At 41.7% G+C, this 18,151-nt stretch overlaps 1 protein-coding gene across 2 annotated transcripts in view; it reads left to right on the top strand.

Moving 5' to 3' along the window:
• med1 (mediator complex subunit 1) overlaps positions 1–17,845 on the top strand; it is a 56,894-nt gene extending 39,049 nt beyond the window's left edge. For both annotated transcript variants that reach the window (XM_059956383.1, XM_059956384.1), the window contains 5 exons: positions 1,317–1,438; positions 2,184–2,385; positions 6,550–6,645; positions 7,989–8,094; positions 9,121–17,845. In XM_059956383.1, the coding sequence (XP_059812366.1) occupies positions 1,317–1,438; positions 2,184–2,385; positions 6,550–6,645; positions 7,989–8,094; positions 9,121–12,334 (3,740 nt within the window). In that variant the 3' untranslated portion in view covers positions 12,335–17,845. The remainder of the gene's footprint in view (positions 1–1,316; positions 1,439–2,183; positions 2,386–6,549; positions 6,646–7,988; positions 8,095–9,120) is intronic.
• Positions 17,846–18,151: the final 306 nt, after the last annotated feature.

Genomic DNA, 18,151 nt, shown 5'->3' with positions numbered 1-18,151 from the left:
CTGGTTTGATGAAAATTGTACATTGGCTCAAAGTACTGTTTCTCAGTGTTTGCTCTATTCAGACGTTTCATAGAATATCCAATATCTTCCATTCTTCAATAATGACCTTAATTTGTATAGTGCACTAGTTGGGCTATACCACTAGTAATCTAGAGGCTGACACTGACAATCACACTAATTGCTGGAGGAACTCAGTCAGGTAGCATCAATGGAGCAGAGTGAACAGTTGATGTTTTGGGCTGGGACCCTTCATCTGACGGGAATGAAGCCAGAATAAGAAGGTGGGGGCCGGGACAGAGTGCAAGTTGGCAGGTGAGTGGGTGAGGGAAGGGGGGGACAATCCAGAAACCTGAGTTTAAATCCCACCACAGTTGTTAGTCACTTAATAATTTGGAACTTGCAACAATAAGGCATGGTGACCACACGAAAATAAATGCAAGAATGTTGTGGAACAAAAACCCAGGAATTACCCAGCACAACCAAAATCAGGTGCGGGAAGTAATTGGCAGGTTCTGCAGAAGAGGTTGCCAGATGGTTCACTGATCTGACTTTGGCTGTGCTAAGTCACCTGATTTTGGTTTAGACAAAACAACTGAACTCAATGTGTTGAAGTTAGGGTGAATTTAAAAAGAGCCAGTAAGAATTTACTTGGGGATCTGTTCAAAGGCAGAAAGCAGCAGCAGTTTGAGGACAGAATCAGACTTGCCTTCTGTTATTCTGTAGGTTTCTTTTCACATACTATACTACCAGCTTTAGCGTTTTCCCTAAGTAACTTCCTGTGGTCACCTCCAGGCTTGTGTATGGACAAAAGTTCAGGCATTAAACTAGAGCAATTCTACTGCAGAAGATGAACCTTTCAGAGTACGAGAATGAATCTTTGGAGGACAAGCTGAATCTTAAAATCAACTTTGATATCCTTATCCAAATTCAAGTATTTCAGTTAACATGACGGTCTGTGTTAGGAATCACTTTAAATTCAATTTCAGAAATATACATCAAGCTGAAGGTATCATGCTAAACAAGTGCCATCTAGTAGTGAAGATTAGTACTACAGCAGAAAGAACCGTATTTATTTCCATTGCAACTTATTGACACTATTGGACCATTATGATAAACTTATGACAAGCATGAGTAAAATTGAAAGGAATGGGTAATTATGAATTTCATTATACTTTTTAGATTGGGAATCACCCCAGACATTACTCCCAGTATAACTAATATATAATTTTTAACAGTAATGTTCCATGTTTTTTTCCCACTATATTTGGCATTGGGGGATCTTCACTAATTTCCTGGTGTATTTTTTTCTTGGACAGGTGTCACTCTCTTTGATCCTCCTACCACTCTAGTTCCACTTTATGAATTAATCACACAATTTGTACTTTCGGGGAAGGATGACAGTTCTTCAACTTTGAAACACAACATGCGCTTTTATGCTGTGAGTTGTAATGTTAATCTGATTTAGAGATCTGTCTCTTACTTTGAAACATTATTGGTTTAGTAACTAATATGTATTTACTTACTGACTTAACTGATTGCAGCAGTAGACATTGTGAGCATCTTTGGGTCTCATTGTGGGAAGGATGTACTGGCATTGAAGAGGAGGTTCGAAAGAATTATCCTGGGAATGAGAGGGTTAAAATGAGTGTTTGATGACCTTGGGCCTGAATGACGGTGGACCTCATTTAAACCTACTTTGTCTTATGGTCTGTGGTCAATGGACAGTGCAAATATTGGTCAGTGATGTTCTGTATCTTTGAAGGACAGCACTGGATTTGGCTGTGATTTCCTCTGTAATTGTTGTCATTAACCAAAAGGGTTTTTGTATGTCTCTGCACATGTAACTATAATAAGCCAATAATAAGTTTTGGAGGGCTTTGAATTCCATGAAGCTGGTTGATAGTTTAATGCAGTTTTGGTTGCTGTTTCAATTCATGTTTAGGTACTGTGTTTTATTTGAGCAGTCTCAGGTGGCAGACACGCAGTAGTAGCTCTCACTCATGCTTACCTTGAGCAGAATTAAGGGAAGGAGGGAGAAATGAAGACAGCTCTGCACTTTGACACATATCCTCCTCGGTTAAAATCAGTGATAAATGCATGCTGCTAATTGTGTCAAATCATCATTGTTTCGCCATTGAGATTGTACGTACAGCATAAAAAAAACATTGTTGTTGTTGTTCCAGTCTTTGCCAGGCCAACAACATTGCTATTTTCTGAACAAGGATGCCCCAATCCACAATGGGAGGTGTTTACAAGGTGCAATGCTTCAGAAAATTCCTTTCAGGCACCCAGCTCAAGTGCCTCGGATCTTGGAATTTATCCGGCACCAAGTGGCGTACAACACTCTTATTGGGAGCTGTGTGAAAAGGACCGTGCTGAAGGAAGGTAATGGCAACTTTTTATGTTTTCAGTAACCTGTTGCTGAGTTCAGGGGGTGGAACCTAGCTATCCACTTTAATGTGACAGAAACCAACTATGTGACATGCAGGTATTGGGTCAGCTGTACCTTTTGATAGTGTCTAGGTTGGATCTTGCCTTTCAATGCCAGTCAGGCTCAGCATCTTATTCAAGTCTGAACAATTTGCTTCATATCACTGCCTGTATTCAATGGAGTTTAGAAGAATAGGGGATCTTATTGAAACCTACCGAATAACGAAAGGCGTTAGATGTAGATGTAGAGATGTTTTCTGTAGTAGGAGAGTCCAAGACCAGAGAGCACCACCTCAGATTAGAAGCACATCATTTTAGAACAGAGATGAGGAGGAATTTCTTTGGCCAGATGGTGGTGAATCTGTGGAATTGCCACAGTTGGCTGTGGAGACCAAGTCTTTGGGTATATTTAAACAGAAGTTGATAGGTTCTTGATTAGTACAGGCGTCAAAGATTATCCTAGAATGTTATGTGTCTTCAGGCTCTTGTACCTTCTCTCTGATGATAGTAATAAGAACAGAGCATGTCCTGGGTGATGAGGATCCTTTTTCTGATCCTGTGCATTGGCCCCTCCATATCAGATGGTGATGCAACCCGATAGAATGCTCTCCATGATATATCTTTTGAAATTAGCTTGACGTACCAAATCTCCTCAAACTTCTAATGAAATATAGCCATTGGTGTGCCTTCTTTGTAATTGTTTCAATATGTTGGGCCCAGGATAGATCTTCAAAGATGTTGACACCCAGGAACTGCTCGCCCTTTTCCACCGCTAGTCCCATGATGAGGACTGGATTGTATTCTGACTTAAAGGAAGGTGATTCTGTCTGAGGGGAACTGTGAAATATTGGCTACTGCACCTGATCTGCTTGTAAGAGATAGAAATAGAAGATGAAGAATTAGAACAGAGGGAAAAAGGTGGGGGGGAAGAACAGTGCTAGAACTGAATATGAAACACAACATCTGATATAAACGAGAAAACTGGAAGAAGAAAGCTTAGCAAGTCTAGCAGTATCTGTGAAGAAAGAAGAATAGACTTAACATTATGAGTTAATACCTTTCATTGGCTCTCATACAAATGGGAAAGGATGACATTGAAGATCATGACATCAATATTAGGTCCTCAAGCCTATGATATTCCTAATTGGAAAATGTGGTTTATGAAATACAAAGGGGCAGAGATGGTCAGTCCTTTTCCCAGCATAGTTGGATCTGAAACTAAAGGGCATAGGTTTAAGATGCAAGGAGAAAGAATTAGACCATAAGATGTAATAGCAGAATTGGGCTATTTGGCTCATCAAGTCTGTTCCACCATTTGATCGTGGCTGATTTATTACCCTCTCAACCCCATTCTTCTGCCTTCTCCCCATAACCTTTAATGCCCTTACTAATCAAGAGCCTGTCAATGTCTGTTTTAAATATACCCAATAACTTAGCTTCCAATGACTTCCACAGATTCACCACCATCTTGCTAAAGAAATTCCTTCTCTTCTTTTTGTTCAGGTACAAGGGAGGAAAGGTTTAGAGGGATACAGGCCAAACTCGGGCAAATGGGACTAGCTCAGGTAGGCACCTTGGTCCGCATAGATGATTTGGGTCAAAGGGTGCAGACAGATCAGACTAGTAGCGGTATAGAAAGGCAACTGAAAGCCCAGGAACACTTGCAGACTGAACAAAGGTGTTTTGCAGAACAATCACCTTATCTCCATTTGGCTCCTCTGTAATAGAGGAGACCATACAGTGAATGCCATATGCAGTAAGCTGAACTACACCTGTCAATCACTTCATCTGAAAGGCATATTGATGTCATTGGCTGCTGAAAAGCAAAGTGGTAAAAGGCTAGGGGGTTGCATCTCCTGTGGCTGCATCAAAGTGTGCTGTGGAAAGGATGGAATTAGCAGGTAATTATAGAAGGAACAGTTTGGAGTGCTGAAAGCTAGGGGAGAAGGAGAAGATCTGTTGAATGTAGAAGTTGTGTAGTGGAAGAGGAAATCTTTGCTATGGATAGGAGAAGAAAGGGTGAGAGCAAAAGTGCAGGAAGTGGAACATTCGTGGCTGAGAGATGTCAATGATGGTTAGATAAACAGAAAACCTCTTAAAAGCACGGTGAGGGAAGTTATTAACAGAAGCACAAGAGGGAGGAACTGGGAGAGTAGAATGTAATCTTTACAATAAGTGGGTGGGAGGAGGTTATAGTTGTAACAACTCTGCATCTTTACAGTGACCCCAGTGTGTGCAAGGAAACAGCAATGATGAGTGAACATGAGCAAGGAGCTCCATTATTTTTTTTTGGTCATAGCTGCTCACGTCATGCTTCCAGTTGGAAGTCATTTTAATTCTCCCTCCCAGCAAACTTTCTCTGATCTTGCTAAGTTCAAGGCATGTTATAGCCCTCAGGCCTTTTTGCTGCATTTAACAATTTCAGGTAACCAACCTTTTGATGCAGAGTTGTTAACTTGTAACCTTTATTCCCATTTTCACTCTGCTGATCTACCATTTTATTTTAGATTTCCAGCTACTGCATTGTTTATGGCACTCAATTCCAGCTTTGTTTTGTCTCTGCTGTCAGTCATCTCCTGCATACAACAACTCCAGACAGATTAGCTGTTATTAAAACTTTTCTTCATGCTCTCGTAGCCAGTACCACCACCATTTATTCGTTCGGTCTCTCTTGGTCTCTGCCCTCCTCCATGCTCTGCAATGTAAATGATTCCATGTAGATGCTGTCTGGCCTGCTGAGTTCCTCCAGCATTTTATGTCTCTTACTCTGCAATGTAAAATGTGTTTGAAAGGTCATCAACCAAGACTTTTAACTTTCTCCATGTATGTTCTCACTTGCTATAAACTTCCAGCATGTAAAGCTTTTATGTAAATTTACATCAATACTCAAGTGTTTCACTTTAAATAAAAATTGTTATGACACTCAGTGGCCACTTTACCAAATGCACCTGACCACCTGCTCGTTAATGCAGATATCTAATCAGCCAATTATGTGGCAGCAACTCAATGCATAAAAGCATGTAGACAAGGTCACATGGCTCAGTTGTTGTTCAGACCAAACATCAGAATGGGGAAGAAATGTGATCTAAGTGACTTTGATCCTGGAATGATTGCTGGTGCCAGATGAGGTAGTTTGAGTATCTCAGAAGCTGCTGATCTCCTGGAGTTTTCACACACAACAGTCCTTGCAGTTTACAGAAAATGGTGTGATAAACAGAAAAAAAAAATTAGATGAGCAGCAGGTCTGTGGGCAAAACCTCTTTATGAATGAGAGAGATCAGAGGAGAATAGGCAGTCTGGTTCAAGGCAACAGTAACTCAAATAACCACACGTTACAACAATGGTGTGCAGAGGAGCATCTCTGAATGCACAACATGTCACACCTTGAAGTGGATGGCCTACAACAGCAGAAGACTAGGAACATACACTCAGTGGCTACTTTATTTGGTACCCTCCTTTACCTAATGAAGTGTCCACTGGGTGTAGGAATCCTCTGAAACAACAAGGAACAAAGAGGTTGAAACTGTCTTGATGCAAAATATTTTAAAGAGTGAGTGCTGACTGAAGGACTAAAATGACTAGAGAGATCCTGGCTTTGTACATATTTGGCAGGAAATGAGGTGTGATGGGGGTATGGTAGCACAGTATATTGAAAGGATATGATATAGTTTAAAAGGTAGAATTAAAGTGAAAGGATTGAAAAGTTAGTTTTGTCCTGGAACTTGAAAAAAACTCTTACCAAAAATGATGCTTCCAGTCTTTGAGATCAATAGCATTGCTACTTCCCCTGCAAGGGTGCACCAGTGTAAAAATCACTGATTTTTATAATGTGTTAGTTTATGAATATGCAGAGCAACTTCGAAGCTCCACACAAGTTGCTAGACTGAGTTTCTCCAGCATCTTGTGTGTTGCTCCAGATTCCAGCATCTGCAATCTCTCACAGCTCCAAGACTGAAGTGCCACTCATTGATGTGAAATTCCACAGTTGTCAGCAAAATGAGGAAACTGGGATATTATCACATCTGAATCGAGTTTCCATTTTATCTATCTGAATAGCAGTTTGGATGTTCTTTTTGCTGCAGTGTTCTTATCATTGCAATGTGAATCGTGTGTTTGCAGATTTGCCTGGCCGTTTGCAGTTTGAAGTGTGCCCGCTGACTGACACCAGGTTCAGCCTCTCCTTCCAGCATCCTGTCAATGACTCCCTTGTGTGTGGTATGCTACTGAGTATTTCTGCCTATGTAGTCTTGTTTACTAAAGCTATGTAACTACTTACACAACAATAAATGGTCTGGTGTTGTGACAGGAATGCATTTTTGTTCCTCCAAGTATTTCCCCTCTGACTTGTGCTGTAAAGGTTTAGAAGCCACACAGCTGTTAACTGGACCTACACCAAGTGGCTGTTGTCATCTGTGATACTCGGTGAGATGTGGCACCACCTTGACCAGCCATGGTTGCCGAGTCATGGAGCCTGCACCTGCCATCAAACATCCACTTACAGAAATCCTATGCTCCCTGCTCATTTCCTTCAGTGCCCAGAGATTCTACCACTCTCCTACATGTTAGGTGCAATTGACCTACCAACCTGTACATGTCTAGGGTGTAGGAGGAAACAAGGGCACTTACTGGGAATTCACATTGCCACGGGGAAACCATGCAAATACCAGAGGTATACTGGAGGTCAGGATTGAACCTGGATCACTAGTGCTGTGAAGGAGCAGCTCTGTTAGATGACTCAGTATGCCTTCTGCAGTGAAATTTGTTAGCTCAGCCATTTAGCCTAGGATCCTCCCATCCACTTCAAGTCAGGCAACAGATTCAACGTGTGGACAAGCCGAGGGAATTGTAGACTAGAGCTATATTTTTTTAAAAAGGCCACTCAACCTACTTTGCCTGTGCTGCTTCCAAAGTAGAACTGTTCAACTCATCTCACTCCCCTGATCTTTCCTCTTAGCCCTGTAACTTTTTGAACTTCCATGACCATTTGGGCTGCATTATTAGTGTTGGTTTTCTGCATTTAGAAAATAATTCTCCCCATCTCCCTCTGTTTCTTTACACTGTTGTTGTCAGAGAAGGGATGCCCTGATTGCATCTGAGAACCTCTTGTTCTGCTCTACCATTGAGCTTTGCTTAATCTTGTCTCAATCCCCAGGTACATTACACCTATGATAATCAACTCTTGATTATTCAGAAATCCTGATGGTGATGTTTCCTTCACTCTCTTTAAACTCATCATGTTAACTGGAATATCTATTGTCCTACAGTGTCACATCTTTTTTAAAAAAAACTAATCGATTAAAATTGTGTTGGGGTTGTAATAGTTGTAATAAACACTAGTCCAGCAAATCTGTCAGTATGGCACTAATCCTCAGGGTGTGGATTACCAGAGTTTAAAGCACTTAAATATTTCCAAGCTTCATTTTTATTTTAAGCAGTTGCTCTGCCGCTGAGAAACCACCTTTTGTTTTTAAAAAAAAAATCACCACTTGTAGTCATGATCTTCGGGGGTAGCTTCTATTCTCCTTTTTAATTTTTTTCACTGCTGCTTATTTTACCAGTTGTGATGGATGTACTGGACTCCAGGCAAGTTAGCTGTAAGCTATATAAAGGACTTTCAGATGCCCTCATCTGCACTGATGACTTCATTACCAGAGTGGTGCAGAGGTAAGTATTTTCTCTGAACTTGGTTTGCCCTCGAGAAACATGTGGCAGAAGATCGGGGGGGGGGGGGGGGGGGTGGGGGGTGGGGGGGGGGGGAATGAGGACATTCACCAAGTAATTCAAGACCCATTTTGAGGGAGCATTCTGGCATTAATTTCAATTTTGGAGGTAATATTCTGTGGTTGTCTAATGGGAGAAGGGATTGCGGATTTAAGACAGACATAGACCTGAGAAGCTCTAGCTTGAGGGCGATTTAGGCAGGGTATTCTGTTCCTAATCAACTATGCTAACATGATTGCAACTAAGATAGCAGTGTAATACAGCTGCTACCAGACCACTGCAGCTGCAGAACAAGAAAGCTCCCATCCAGATATCTAGATAAAGCCTTTTTTATACTTTAGAATAAGAATAACTTGGGCAGTGGAAATAAAAGAATTATCTGACATGCAGTGGGATACCTGTCTTCACTGAAGGTTTTAATAATTCATAGTTATTTAGTATTGTACAGAATCAGAATCAGGTTTAGTATCAATAGAATGTCATGAAATTTCTTGTTTTGTGACAGAATTACAGTGCAATGCATAAAATACTGTAAATTACAATAAGAAATGTATATTAATTATTAAATGGGTATTAAATATTAAATGGGTAGTGTAAAAATAGTGAGGTGGTGTTTGTAGGCTGGGTCATTCTCTGTTCAGAAATCTAGTGCAGAGGAAGAGGCTGTCTCTAAAGCTTGTATATCATATAGCACGGAATGTGCCCTTCTGCCCATGTTGTCCATGCCAACCAAGATGCCCAACTAAGCTAGTTCTATTTGGCCCACTTCCTTTTAAACCCATCTGATCCAATTGTCCTTTACATGTTGTTAACGGTAGGGGGGTTTGGAGGGTTTGGACTTTTCTGTGTGCAGTCACAGAATTTTCTCGATAAAGAAGTTCTTCATTGAATTCCTCTTTGGTGTAGCCTAACAGTTTGATAAGTTCCTGGCAGGTGTGAGTGATTTCTCTGGCCCCCTGTGTTTTTCAGATGTATGTCCATCCCAGTGACTATGCGAGCCATCCGCCGCAAGGCTGAGACCATCCAAGCAGACACCCCAGCTTTGCCACTCATTGCCGAAACAGTGGAGGATATGCTGAAGCGAAACCCGCCTCCTCCCAGCAGTCCAGGCTACAGCACACAGCTGGGTAACAACCCACCAAGCGGCACCACCACGCCAACCAACACCTTTCCTGGGCCTATCTCCACTATCTTCAACTTACAGGGCATGAAGGAGAGGCACGAATCTGGACATGGGGACGACTCCTTTAAGGTCAACCAGAACCCAATCCTGACTAGTTTACTTCAGATCACGGGGAGCGTAGGCTCTTCCATTGGTTCGAGTCCTACCCCACCCGGCCACACTCCCCCGCCGGTTTCTTCCCCTGCAAGTAATACCAAGAACCACCCCATGCTGATGAATCTGCTCAAGGACAACCCAAGCCAAGATTTCTCCACGCTGTATGGCAGCAGCCCCCTGGAGAGGCAGAACTCTTCCTCCAGCTCACCTAGAATTGATGTCGCTTCGGGCAGCACAAAGCAGAAGAAGAAGAGGACACGGTCACAGACAGATAAACCCAAGCAACCTCAGACTGAGGAGGACTTTCAGAGAGAGCTCATCTCCATGGACTTCGATGCCCCTAACAGTGTCTTTGATGTGAACCTGGCTGGAGATACTTTGGACACCCCACATATTACCCCTGCCCCCAGTCAGTGTAACACTCCTCCTACGACATACCCTCCAACTGTGGTGCATTCCCAGCAATCCGGCGCACAGAGAATGGTACGCCTCTCCAGCACGGACAGTATTGGAGCTGATGTTACAGAGATTCTGTCAGATATAGCGGAGCAAACTACTAAGCTGGCTGCCTCTGTGGATGACTGTCAGTCCATTGGGACCCCTGTCCGTGATTCTGCGGTCAACAGTACGTTTGATGCAGATGTCTTCCAGGCTGGAAGCAATGAGAATGCGTACACTGACCCTGCAGATTTAATAGCGGACGCCACTGCCACTCCAAATAGTGACTCATCAAACCAGTTTTTTCCTGATGGAGTAGATTTTTTATTGGAAAATCAAGGTGGGAACAATTTTGTGAGCAGTTATTTTGACGAGAACAGCCAAAGTGGTGATATGGATGAGATGAAAAGTTTCCCCTCACAGGGGTCTGCCTCAATGAATGTGCAGGCAATGAGCAGTGACACAGGAGAACGTTCCAAAGGGAGCAGCCACACTGACATGGTTGATTTTAGTATGTTTACAAACAGCACTAAATCATTAGGATCATCGGAGGGGATGGAACACTCGGGGAATCAGAGCCCTTTACTGAGCACAGTGGAGGTTGCGAAAATGGACAAGTCCCAGAAACAGCGATCCAGCAAGGAAGGAAATGGCGGAGGGAGCAGCAGTTTGTCTGGAATGGCCATTGACAGTAAACCCGGGAAGCGTACTCGGACTCCGTCAAGTGATGGGAAGAACAAAGAAAAGCCTCCAAAGCGCAAGAAAACAGACTCTGAAAGCAAGTCTCCATCTCACAGCGTGTCGGGTCGTCCCTTCACACCCCCTGCCAGCACCTCTGGCTCCAAGTCCCCCGGGAGCTCCGGGCGGTCGCAGACTCCACCCAGTGTGGCCACGCCCCCCATCCCCAAAATTACAATTCAGATTCGCAAGGAGATTGTCGGCAAGTCGTCTTCGCACAGTCAGTTCGGGTCTGGCCCCTCATCCAGCAGTAAAAGTCATCACTCCCATTCCTCCAATTCCTCTTCAAGCAAGTTGAAAAGCAGCAAGTCTGAGAGCTCTTGCAGCTCAAAAATGAGCAGCAGTAGCCTGTATCCAGGGCAAGGTAGTACCAGTTCTAGTCAGTCCAAGAGCTCCTTGCAGTCCATGGGAAAGCCCAGCTCTTCTCCGGTCACCAAGCATGGTTTGACCAGCAGCGGCAGCATGTCCAGTAACAGCAGCAGCAAAATGAAGCCACAGGTCAAGTCATCCTCTTCCCTGGCCAATCCATCCGGAGGGAAGCCCAATGTGTCTCCCTCACACTCAAGACCTTCGGGCAACTCAGAGAAACTCTCTTCGCCCTTGAAGCCCATTCCGGGGACTCCACCAACAAAGGCGAAGTCTCCAGTCAGCTCGGGCTCAGGGAGCTCTCACATGTCGGGGTCCAGTTCTAGCTCAAGCATGAAGCAGTCCTCTGGTATGGCATCTTCCAGTTCCCTGAGCCAGAAGCCTCCAAACTCATCTTCCTCCTCCTCCTCATCATCATCCTCGTCATCCTCATCATCTTCTGCTTCCTCGATGTCTTCATCTCAAAATGCTCACGGAAATTTAATCAAAGGAAAGTCTCCCAGTCGGACCAAGAAGCCATCTCTGACAGCAGTGATTGATAAACTGAAACATGGTGTGGGTGGTGTTGGTGGTTCCAGTTCCGAAGATGGTGCAGATGGTCAAATGGCAGCATCAACGATGTCGTCCACTCATAACATCCCATCCAAACACAACATGTCGCCAGTGGATTACCAGGGAAAACGTGAGAAAAGCGACAAAGAAAGTAAATCCAAGGTCTCGGTCTCAGGGGGTTCTGGTGACAGCGGGAAGAAATCCTCAGACTCTAAGAATGGTGGAGGAACGGGTGTGGCAAAAATCATCATTAGCAAACATGATGGTGGTTCACCAAGCATCAAGGCCAAGGTGACCTTGCAGAAACCGAATGATGGCAGTGGTGACGGCTTGAGGCCACAGATAACTGGAGCAAAGAACTATGGCTCACCCTTGTTCAGTGGTTCAACACCGAAACACGAACGCTGTTCCCCGAGTTACAGCAAGTCCCCTGCCTATACCCCTCAAGGTGGTGATAGTGGCAGTGAGTCGGGGTCGTCCTTTGCAGAGAAGTCCCACCAGAATAGTCCCAGCTCAGATGATGATGTCCGGCCGCTCCCCGAATATAGTTTGGAGAAGCATAAAAAGCACAAAAAGGAGAAGAAGAAAGGGAAGGACAAGGATCGGGACCGGGACCGAGACAGAGAGAAGAAAAAATCTCACTCGAGCATTAAGCCAGAAAGTTGGTCAAAGTCTCCTATAACAACTGACCAATCCTTGTCCATGGCAGGGAGCACATCCATGAACTCCGAAAGGTCATCCCGCCCCAGTCCAGCATTTTTGATCGGCGATGATGATGACCTGATGAATGTGGCCCTGATTGGTAACTGAAATGAAACACATTGTTGATAAACCAAAATAGTCAATCAACAGTACTGTGATTGTATTCTGCTTCCAACTACGAGGTCCTTGGCTTTGTCCCGTTTGGTAGGTGCCTCGGTCACACAGAAATAATGTTCTAAGTTAACCATTATTTTTAATGTCAGCAACCAGTTATCAATGGTGTATATGAAATTTTCTGTACATTTTTGAGTTGGTAGTCTATGACAAGATTTACATGAACATCCTCTTGTCTTCCTTTACAGAAGAAGGTTGGATCAAATCTAAGTTAAAAAGGTGTCCTTTGCGCAAGGTTTTCTTTGAATTTCTTTAGCAGAGCCTAGAATCTCCCAACCTGGCTCTATCATGACTGTGTTTGCTTGCCACATTTACAGGTCATTTTATTAACCTAAAGCTATTTTAAGATCAAAAGAAGTTGTTCCTTTGCGTGTTAAAGCCTTTCGTATTTTTCTTAAAGTCAAAATAGCCTGTGTGCTTAATTTTCTGGGACTCCCCATAAAGATAGATTTTATTTAACTATTTGCTAGGCCCAGATTCTTTTACATAAAACCTAATATGCTTTTAGATGCTATTTTTAACTATTTATTAATCTCTTAATTTCAGAATTCAAATCATTTTAACAGCTTCTAAAGCTTTGTTGATCAATTTTGAAGACAAAATTTGTACATTGCTTTAAATGTCCCAGTTGTACTACAGTGCTGTTTTCTTTGATTATTTTTGTGAAAAGCAAGAATACATTTGTGTAATTAATTGTATTGACCTTTTAAAATTGATAGTTCTGCTTGTTTGGAGAATGTCTTTATCACTTTTCTATAGCCTCTGCCTCAACTGTAAGTTTGAGAATGTGATTTGCAATTCCACTACCCCTCAGTGTCATGCTGTGAGTTGGATAATGGAGTTTGCATTTAAACCATATGTTTAAGCTAAAGGTAATGTTGCTCTTCAAACATCAAAATTGTTCTCTTTGATGCTTGTTTTATTTTCCATAATTTTGTGTCCTCAGTATGACCATTGAATCCATAACTGTGAAGGTTTTCCCACTTTGCATTAATAACTGCTGAATTATGCTTAATAGGCTTAATAGAGACCTAGCAGACACCTAAAGAACCCTGATCTGTAAGACATTTTTTTTTACCTTCCAAGAGCTAAAGGAAATTGATACCCAAGTTGAATAGCTTATCACTGGGAAGCGAGATTATATTCTGATTTAGGTGAGGGTTCTCACCCACTGGGAGAGTCAGATGGCCAGTGCAGTAATGTGTTGATTGGCAATATCAGCTCAAGACCATATATTCAAGCCATGAATCCATATTGCTCAGTGGTTCATAATTAGTGACAGCAAGTACATGAGCTGTTACTGTATCCAGTAGTAATTAAGAAATACTGAGCAATAAGTTTGTGAAACTGTACTTGGTAAATCCATTTATTGATTTCTTCACCCAGGCTTGATCATGACACAAGATTCATACGAACCCCCCCCCCCCCACCACCACCACCAATTATCTGAATCATTGTATAGATCAGAACTATTTTATAATTATGGTATATCACATTTTAATGGTCATATTTCCAATATTTTTACTTTGCTAGAGTAGCCTACTTGGTGCCTTGAGGTCATTCTCCCATTTAGACCACAAGACATAGGAGCAGCATTAGGCCACTTACCCATCGAGTCTGCTCCGCCATTTCATCATGGCTGATTCATTTCCCTCTCAGCCCCATTCTCCTTGTATCCTTTCACACCCTGACTAATCAAGAACCTATCAACCTCTGCCTTAAATTCACCCAGTGACTTGGCCTCCATAGCCACCTGTGGCAAAGAATTCCACAGATTCACCACCTCTGGCTAAAGCAATTCCTCCTCATCTCCATTCTAAATGGACATCCCTCAATTGAAGTTGCATTCTCCCATCCTAGAATCCCCCACCATTAGAAACATCCACTCCATTTAGGCCTTTCAACATTCAGTAGGTTTCAATGTGATTTCCCCCCTCATTCTTCTGAATTGCAGCGAATAAAGATCCAGAGCCTTATTTTGTTAAGCAGCCTCATGTGCGGCACCTTGTCAAAAGACTTTTGAAAATCCAAGTTCACAACATCCACTGATACTCCTTTGTCTATCCTGCTTGTTATTTCTTCAAAGAATTCTAACAGATTTGTCAGGCAAGATTTTCCTAAGGAAACCATGCTGACTTTGGCCTATTTATCATGTGCCTCCAAATGTCCCAAAACCACATCCTTAACAATTGACCCTAACATCTACCAACCACTGAGGTCAGGCTAACTGGCCTGTAATTTTCTTTCTTCTGCCTCCCTCCCTTTTTGAAGAGTTGAGTGAGATTGTATTTATGTGTGCTTAATTTTCTGGGACTCCCCATAAAGATAGATTTTTGTTTAACTATTTGATCTAACTCTTTGCTTCAAAAAAAATCCATCATACATTGAAGACCAGTTATATAAATTCTATCGCAATGGAAATCACCGTTGGGGTATTTAACTTAAAGTCAGCCAACAGTTTTCATCTGGGCACAAAGTACAAGTTATCTCCATTATTTTAAGGTAGGTTGTTGTGGTACTAATGTCAAGTGAACTCTGAGTGTTTCTTCCCTTCACTTTTTGAAATGTACACTTATTATACAGAACCATACAAGGGGCAGCTAATTGGCCCACATAGGTCAAAAGCTGTTGAGCCTAATAACACCCTCCAGCTCTCAATCCATAGGCTTTGATAATTGTGTATTAAATGCACACTCAGCTGCTTTTTAAATGTGTTGAGTGTTTCTGCTTTCAGGCAGAGCTCCATACCTTCCCCCATTCTCTGGGTGATTTTTTTTTCCCACCCGCAACACTATAATTTTTATGTCATTTACTTTAACCCCATGCCCCCTTGTCTTGCCCTCACATTTCTGTTTTCCCTACCACGGCCTGTAGTATTTTATTTTTATTTTATATTAGCGATACAGTGCAGAGTAGGTCCTTCAAGCCACACCAGCCCAGCAACCCCCAACTAACCCTAACCTAATTACAGGATCATTTACAATGACCAATTCACCTAGCCAGTAGGTCTTTGGACTGTGGGAGGAAGCCAGAGCACCCAGGGGGAAACCCACGTATTCCACAGCGAGGACGTACATACACCTTACAGAGTGCTGCCAGAATTAAACTCTGAACTTCAGAACACCCGGAGCCGTAATAGTGCCTCACTAACTGCTACACTGCCATGGTGTCCATAAACTACCTTGACCATCAGCTTGCTTAGCAGAGACAAAGAATCCACCCCATGTTCCCCCAGCTGTAGATTTTGAAAAACACTTCCTTTGAGTGTGAAAATTAGAATATACCTGTCTCAATAATCTTTTATTGTGAAGAAATAATAGTAGTGGGAATTCAACTAGCTGTCATTGGGAAGTTTTTTTTATTGAAGATGACCAACCTTACTAAAACAGGCAGGGGTACAACAGCTCATTGTTAAATCAGTCAAATTTGAAGGAACCTATATTGGTAGTATTAAGAAATCAAAAATTAATGGTAACTGGGGTGTGTTTCAAACATTTAAATTGGGTCCTGTTATTAATTACAGCTAATATTGAATCGTAAACTTTTAAACATTCTAGTAATTCTCCTCTGTACTCTCTATTTTTTTGACATCTTTCCTATAATTCGGTGACCAGAACTGTACACAATACTCCAAATTTGACCTTACCAATTCCTTGTACAATTTTAACATTACATCCCAACTCCTATAGTCAATGGTCTGATTTATAAAGGCCAGCATACCAAGAGCTTTCTTCACCACCCTATCCACATGAGATTCCACCTTCAGGGAACTATGCACAATTATTCCTAGATCACTCTGTTCTACTGCATTCCTCAATGTCCTACCATTTACCATGTATGTCCTATTTTGATTAGTCCTACCAAAATGTAGCACCACACACTTATAAACTCCATCTGCCATCTTTCAGCCCACTCTTCTAACTGGCCTAAATCTCTCTGCAAGATTTGAAAACCTACTTCATTATCCACAACGCCACCTATCTTAATATCATCTGCATACTTACTAATCCAATTTACCACCCCATCATCCAGATCATTAATGTATATAACAACATTGGACCCAGTGCAGATCCCTGAGGCATACCACTAGTCACCGGCCTCCAACCTGACAAATTCCTTGAAGTAACTTCACCAACAACTTTTAAAGTAACACACAAAATGCTGGAGAAACTTAGCAGGTCTGGCAGCATCTATGGAAAGGAATAAATAGTCAACCAACTCCTAAACCATCAGTTTCTTTGAAATGCTTCCTGGGTGATTGGCAGTGTGTTCTCTTCTGCAGTTTATAGGTATAAAATCAAGATTTGCTTAAAATAACAATCATTTCTTTTTATTTATGAATATCAAGTATTGAAACCAGCCTACCATTCAAGGGGTAGGAGAAGATCATGAAGTGTTGAAGAAAATATTAGTATCTTTATTGTGTATTAAATGTTCTGTTAATGTTGTCTCAAATATTAATTACATCTCTTCAGGTAAAACAGTCCTTATTTCAGGTAAAAAAAATTTAAAAATCAAAAATATATTTGGGGTTGAAAGGTTAGCTTAACTGGATATATTGATATATATATATGTCCCTAGTGGTAGCCTGTGTGCCTGCCAAATTGGCACAAGATAATGCTGCCAATAATCTAGAGGATTAAGGTTATATCTTGAATAAATCTGAACATCACAAATTAGAATCACAGGCTCGTTTTCTAACCTGTGCTAAGTTTAAATGGTCAGACCATGTCCATTAGGCTAGAGGGACAAGTCTTCAGGTGCAGTTTATCATCACTGTACAGTGTTACTGGCCTAAAAATCTGGTTGAGAAGGGATATTATTGGTATTTGGGCAGATGGCCAAGCACAAGCTATTGTACTCATGTTCAGAGACCCAAATGTGGTCTGGGCCCAAATGAAGGATGCTTGCTTCAAGGGCATTTTAGAAGCCATCCCAATAACCATTGGTAACTCCAGAGAAAACTAGGGTCAGAAATTAACTTTGGAACTTCATTCTAAAATTTCTCTGTTCCATCCTCCTGATCAGGGAACCATTTTGAAATGTCCAGAGGATGTTTGAGATAATTGGTTGCCTGTGTATATAAACAAAAGTCAAAATATTTGATTTTGTTTCAAATTATTTCCACAAACATTGTTTTTTTCAATAAACTATTTTTATACGTATTTTGGCATAAAACCTTGACATTTCTCTATATGGTGATCTTGCAGTGTATGGGCTAAGGACCCAGTGTTTTCCAAAGCAGATGTAACTAAAAGAAAATGGTTGACTGTCTTGTGCTTTGTGAAGTGTTCTTTGCTTTAATATACTCTCTAGCATGTAAATGAGTTGTGAATTTCCTCTTATTACCCAGGTTTGATTTGTGCCATACTTTTTTGCAAAATGTAAATTCCCATCATTTTCACAATAGAGAATGTTACTTTGCAATGTTATAAATAAACAATTCAGCAGGACTATGTCTCTGTGTGTTCTAATTTCCCATTTGCAGTGATCTCTGGATTCTCTGATGGGGTGTAATTTTGGTTTGTAACTAGTTTCAGCTACATAGATTTAATATAATTTGTGGATAAACTGGATAGGGAAGGGCTGTATTTACCAAGTTTCCTAATAATACACCTCCAGCCTCATGAGTATTCAAAACCATCAGAATTAGGTTTATTATCACTGACATGTACATGAAATTTGTTTTACAGCAGCAGTACAGTGGACTGCATAAAATGTACCATAAGTTATATTAAGATAGAGAAGTAT

Source organism: Hypanus sabinus, chromosome X1 (genome assembly GCF_030144855.1).
Source record: "Hypanus sabinus isolate sHypSab1 chromosome X1, sHypSab1.hap1, whole genome shotgun sequence".
NCBI lineage: Eukaryota > Metazoa > Chordata > Chondrichthyes > Myliobatiformes > Dasyatidae > Hypanus > Hypanus sabinus.
The sequence above is the reverse complement of the archived record's forward strand: the minus strand, read 5'-3'. Positions and strand labels throughout refer to the sequence as shown.